The sequence below is a fragment of the Oncorhynchus nerka genome, linkage group LG4 (assembly GCF_034236695.1).
Source record: "Oncorhynchus nerka isolate Pitt River linkage group LG4, Oner_Uvic_2.0, whole genome shotgun sequence".
Classification (NCBI taxonomy): domain Eukaryota; kingdom Metazoa; phylum Chordata; class Actinopteri; order Salmoniformes; family Salmonidae; genus Oncorhynchus; species Oncorhynchus nerka.
Genome location: NC_088399.1, coordinates 49,175,640 through 49,181,528, shown reverse-complemented (window position 1 = coordinate 49,181,528; position 5,889 = coordinate 49,175,640). Strand labels below are relative to the sequence as shown.

Below are 5,889 nucleotides of genomic sequence, written 5' to 3'. Positions count from 1 at the left end.
AGTCCTTGCGTCCATAGCTCAGTCTATGAATTTGAGAGTCTCTACATTTCTCCAGCCCCGTCCCTCAGCTTTTTACCAAAACAGGTGAGGAGTATGCATTGTTATTGTCTCAACTGCTGATTGCCGCTTTAGAGCAAGACTTAGATTGTTATATTTCCCTATAGTAGTGAAATAACCTGCTGCCCAGTGCCCATAAGGCCACATAACACGGAACCCAAACCGGCTGCGCGCGTGCGCTATCGTGCATACATTTATTTTGTCCCCCCCTACACGAAACGCGATCACAACATGCAGGTTAAAATATCAAAACAAACTCTGAACCAATGACATTAATTTGGGGACAGGTCGAAAAGCATTAAACATGTATGGCAATATAGCTAGTAAGCTTGCTAGCTAATTTGTCCTATTTAGCTAGCTTGCTGATGCTAGCTAATTTGTCCTGGGATAAACATTGAGTTGTTATTGTACCTGAAATGCACAAGGTCTTCTACTCCGACAATTAATCCACGCATAAAACAGCCAACCGAATCGTTTCTAGTCATCTCTCCTCCTTCCAGGCCTTTTTCATCTTTGAACTTATAATGGTGATTGGAATCTACACTTTTACCACGAGAACCGGCAAAACATTTTGTCTTTCAATTACCCACGTGGGTATAACCAATGGGAAATGGCACGTGGGTACCTGCTTCTATAAACCAACGAAGAGATGCGAGAGGCAGGACTTTCAGCGTGATCTGTGTCAGAAATAGAACTGACTTCTATTTTAGCCCTTGGCAACGCAGACGTTCGTTGACGCGCCAGCAGTGTGGGTGCAATAATTGAAGAACATGGATTTCTACATTTATTTTGCGACGCTCGAACGTGTCCGGCCTCGTCAGCATGTAAGGAAGAGAGAAGAGTGAAACAATCAAGAGTCATATGGCACTTTAAGCAAGAAGACTTATATTTTCACCTCTGTGGACACAAAAGAATATACAATAGTCACCGTGAAGCACTTCACGTCATTTCTATACAGTGCAAATCTCATCTTAGCAGTAATAAACAAATATCTCTGGAAACAAAATCAATATCATACAATAAACTGTACAATTTAACTTTACAGATTTTGACATATAAAAATAATCTCCCTTAAAACTTTTTGAAAACTTGACATTGATACTGAGTTTAAGGAAATGTGTGTGACATGATTAAGGCTAGTAATGTAGGCTAACCAACCAATCAAACTATTGTCACAGGTGCTTGCACCAAATGCATTATCCACTGACTAGAATTGAAATGACATCATAATTACACGTATGCCTATGTCTATTGTCTAGCTCATAAGAAAAGATGAACACTTGATTAGTCTCTCCACATTACAACGAAGTGACTACGAAGAGAACGCTTTCAATCCTGCCGTTTTCATTATTGTCTCGAAACAGCGGGAAAGCAGCGTAAACAAATCACTTGTCTATCCACATTTTTGACTATTTTGTGATGATAGGCAATAGCTGATGAAATGGGTGTATAACATTCTTCAAGGGTTGGTTCAAATATTACATAGCCTAGAGGTGCACAGCTGTCTGGAAATGTATCTATAAACCTTTTGGATTCACCCCCCAAAAATGATACATTTGAAATACATAAGTGTTTACCTAAATTACTGACCCCATAGCAGATCAGCACAGAGACAGAGTGAGACAGAGACCAGATGGAATGTTGAGAAGAAGCCCCGTGAAGATAGATAGCAGAGCAAAGGCCATAAAAATCATTCATACACAAAACGTATATGCTAAAGCAGGTGTGCTGGTGTTACAACTTTCAGGATCTATTATGTCCGTGTCAACATTTCACTGGCCACTCTTTCTCAAACAACTTTCCCAACAGCTGAATCAACTGGGGTAGGCTGCCCTATCAGATAAGATTCATTAGAACCAAAATGGTGGCCACAGAGGCAGTCCATACAACACCCCGACAGTCGGATCTGGATGAAAAACTTTTGTTTTCCACATATATATAATCCTCCATCTCGTCATAATCATCTTCAGGGTCGTCCTCTGAATCAGACAACCCGCTGCCCGCGTATCTGTCCATAGAGTCAAAGCAAAAGTTTTTCATACTAACTTTGACGTACTCGCATATGGTCCTCTCTGTGCCATCACAAACACAAGTATCAAGTTGTTGGGCTTTGGGTATATTGCGCATGTTGGCAATCACCCTCCTACAGTCGTCCGAACATCGCTCCCCTCCGAAAAGTTTACGGCAGTGAAACAAATAGTCGCGCATTGCCGAACTGCATTGGGAGTCTCTCTCGCATTGCCGCCGGGCTTCGGTGCAGCCCATGTTACTTGTCCGAGGCAGGCACGGCTCTATGGCGCGTTTGGTGCTCCGGCAGACGGGGTCCGAGGCGCAGTCACAGTCCTCCAGAGACGGGCCGGTCTCGGTTAGATTCAGCTGGATAAGGGACGAGATGCAGTGGCTGGGACACTTCTTCCTATCCCCGTTGATAACAGGCGCACAGGCGTAAAGGTATTGGTCATATGCGTAGTGGCACTCAGACTCTCCATGACACTTCATGATGGCTTGCCAACAGATGAGCCGACGACCATGAGTAGGGGACGCGATGCAGAGACAGCCGAACAGGACAAACACGCAGCATATATACAAAGTTGATCTCCCAGTCCACTTTATAAACCCGGCAAAACTTGCCATTTCGATGTAGACTGATCCAAATAAGACTTCAACATATGGATTTGTGTAGCGGGTATCTACATTAAATGTGTGTCAAAAAGTAGTCAAACAAATCCATTCCCTCGCATTCAGGCCGCTCCACTGGAGAATGAACGAGGTTCAGCAAATTATTTGCCGTGATACGCCCAAGGTGTGAAAACCGCACATCGCTTGCAATTTGTTAGATTGTCACTTGATACACTCACACTAAAAGTTAAAAGGCACAAATTAACTCTCCACTTATCTTCACAACAGTCGCGGCTTCACGAGCTCTTCAACGTCTACGTCCCATTGCTTTGCCGCACTCACAAATGAAGCAGCAAGGAGAGACGTTTTCGTCGTTTTACCTTTCAGAAATACAAACTCCGCTCTGGGTAAAGTGTTATGGTGTATCCGCTCATGAAGCATGCATTCGGTGCCTTCTTCAGCTTTAAAATGATGTAAAGGAATGAGGAATGCGATGTAAACGATACGCCCCATAGAATAGTTACGACTGTTGAGTGTCTTTCGCGTTCCCCCCACTGGTTCCTCCGCATCCCTTGACAAGTGCCCTATTGGTCAAATTCGTTTTTGGGATTTTCTACTTGGTTCAGGGGCAGTGACGTGAAAGTTGAAACGTGACCAATGAATGAGCAGGGGAAAAATGCATAATACATTTTAATACTATATATATATATATATATATATCTTCTGAACTGCTATAACTTCCTATGAGTGTTTTCTTTATTTCATCTCCCAATTCTAGCTATTGTCAATTAATACCCAGACATTATTCAAACTTTATATATTACATTAAAATCATAGGAAACATGAAGATACTGTTTAGGCTGATAGATAATGAAAGAAGACAATAGAGCTAGTATGCCATCCATCACATTAGGCAAGTAGCCGAACCTATGGTTCAACTACCAGCGAAACAAAATGGTGAATACTGACCTTTAATCACACAGAATAATGACCAGTCCTTCTGAAGGTGGTGAATCAAATCAAAACCAATTTTATTGGTCACATACACGTGGTTAGCAGATGTTATTGCGAGAGTAGCGAAGTGCTTCTAGTTCCGACAGTGCAGTAACATCGAACAAGTAATCGAACAATTCCACAACAGCTACCTAATACACACAACTCTAAGTAAAGGGATGAAGTAAGAATATATCCATATGAACATATGGATGAGCGATGACCGGTGTCTTTAGAAGAACGGTGTCTTTAGAAACGCTGTGGTTGTGTTGACTAACTCCCCGTAGAGAGAGGCTGGATGTATCCCAAATGGCACCCTCTTTTCGATGAAGTACACTATTTCAGACCAGGGCACTATGGGCCCTGGTCAGAAATAGTGCACGACATACAGAATAGGGTGCCAATTGGGACACAGGCTCTGAGGACAGCTGCTATAACAGATGCTGCTCCTCTTCACCCCTTCCCTTACACCCTCCACGCAACGTAAGTGAGTATTTACACAAGCCTTAAGGGCCTTCCCATGTTACAGCACACGCGTGAATTCCACAAGGCACCAGATGGACATGCCAATGAAGACATGACAGCCAGGGAGGACAGGAGGGTGAAGAAAAGAGAAGAGCCAAAGCTGTAAACAGAGCAGAGAAAAAGAGAAGTGTAACCTTCTTTCACTTCACAAAACAAACACCTCAATTATCTTGCGCATATATACTCAGCTGTTCACCTCTTATAGACAGCTCTTCTTTTGATAACATTATGTCCTAGTTGTTGATGGTGCATCAAAAGACCGTACAGGCCAGGGAGGGTGAAAATGATCAACGGGGGGGGCACAGTATCAAAGCACATAAACAAACGTGCGGCCAGTGAGTGACTGAGTGGTCAAACCCAGAGCCACTGTGTCTGAGTAGGAGTGAAATGTGATAATTGAGTGATAGGCTAAATGCATCCATAGGTGTTAGCGAATCACCATAAATCACAGAGGCTGTGTCTGAAATGTCACTATTTGAACAAGGCCCAGAAGAAAAAGAAAGTGTGTGTATGGCCGTCTGTTTCCTCTGTCCCCTTCAGCCGTCGCCAGCCGCCTCAGTGCCCCTGTGACCTGTAAGACCCCGTCCCTCCGTCCAGACCAGAGGCCAGGCCAGAAGGCCAGCAGTCAGACAGAACCAGACAGAAACCAGAGGGAACCACTCAGTCACTGTGATACCCCTGACCCCCTGACCCCCTGTCAAATCAATCTGCTCTGACCACAAAGATCTGGCAGCTGTCTGGAGACCCCAGGACCCTCTACCCCAATTACTGAGATTAGAGAGTATTCAAGCCGGGCACAGGCAGAGCAGAATAAGAAATCCCACCCCTGACTCCTCGAGTCTCGCCCCCTCTCTCATACCCCTCAACTCTCATCTTCCTCCTCTCCCTCCCTCTCCCCTCTCTGTCTCTCTCTCCCTCCCTCTCCCCTCTATATGTCCCTCTCTCTTTCCCTTTATCTTCTACAAATGACCCCCATATCACCCGAGCAGCCCCAGCCACACCAGCTGGCATACCAGAGCAACAGGCCTGCAGGAGAGTCATCTTACAGTCACATCAAAGACGAGGTCATCTGAAAAACGTGACATCCTCCAACTGGTTGAATCACTCAAGGGTGTCCACTATCCCCTCCAAGAGGGTGACGTCATGCCATATTAGCCTTGAGTGTCTACTTGTAGATAAATTAAAGCTTATTCATTTGGCCAAATGGGCATACGGTTTAGCCGGGGGGGGGGGGGGCAGAAAGCGATTTTACTGCAAGTTAGCTTATTGTCGTCGTTTGTAGGAGTGAGGATGCGAGATAAGGTTTGGTACACTCCAACGAGATGATTACATTTGTTTTCTATTTTAGAAAATAGTTCCAACGACATACAATAGAACCTTTCCCCCCCCAACCTATCATTCTCTCCTCTAATGGAAAGCTGCATGCCTTAAAACAGAGCAGTCATGTCATACACTACATATATACCCAGTTGGTGTGAAAGTGTTGTTTTGGCTGTTTGAGCTCTTGTGTGGCTTACCCCCATCCTGCTGATCAAAGACACAAGACAGAAGGCATGCTGGGGGGACCCCACTGTACGCTGCAGTTTAACATGAGCAGGTCTGTTCAAGCCAAACAGATGGATGGACCCAAAAGAATACACATGTTTATACACACATCAATATGAGTGTTATACATGTTTCACGCCACCTCTGAAT

General features: G+C 44.4%; 1 protein-coding gene across 1 annotated transcript; it reads right to left on the bottom strand.

Annotated features, from left to right (window-relative positions):
• Positions 1–921: 921 nt before the first annotated feature.
• On the bottom strand, positions 922–3,254 carry LOC115128958 (growth arrest-specific protein 1-like). Its single transcript, XM_029659096.2, has one exon. It carries the CDS (start codon positions 2,689–2,691, stop codon positions 1,894–1,896), a length of 798 nt encoding a protein of 265 aa, XP_029514956.1. The 5' UTR covers positions 2,692–3,254; the 3' UTR covers positions 922–1,893.
• Positions 3,255–5,889: the final 2,635 nt, after the last annotated feature.

Coding starts and splice junctions, on each gene's coding strand:
- LOC115128958 (XM_029659096.2), bottom strand. CDS start 2,691: ATGGCAAGTTTTGCCGGGTTTATAAAGTGGACTGGGAGATCAACTTTG.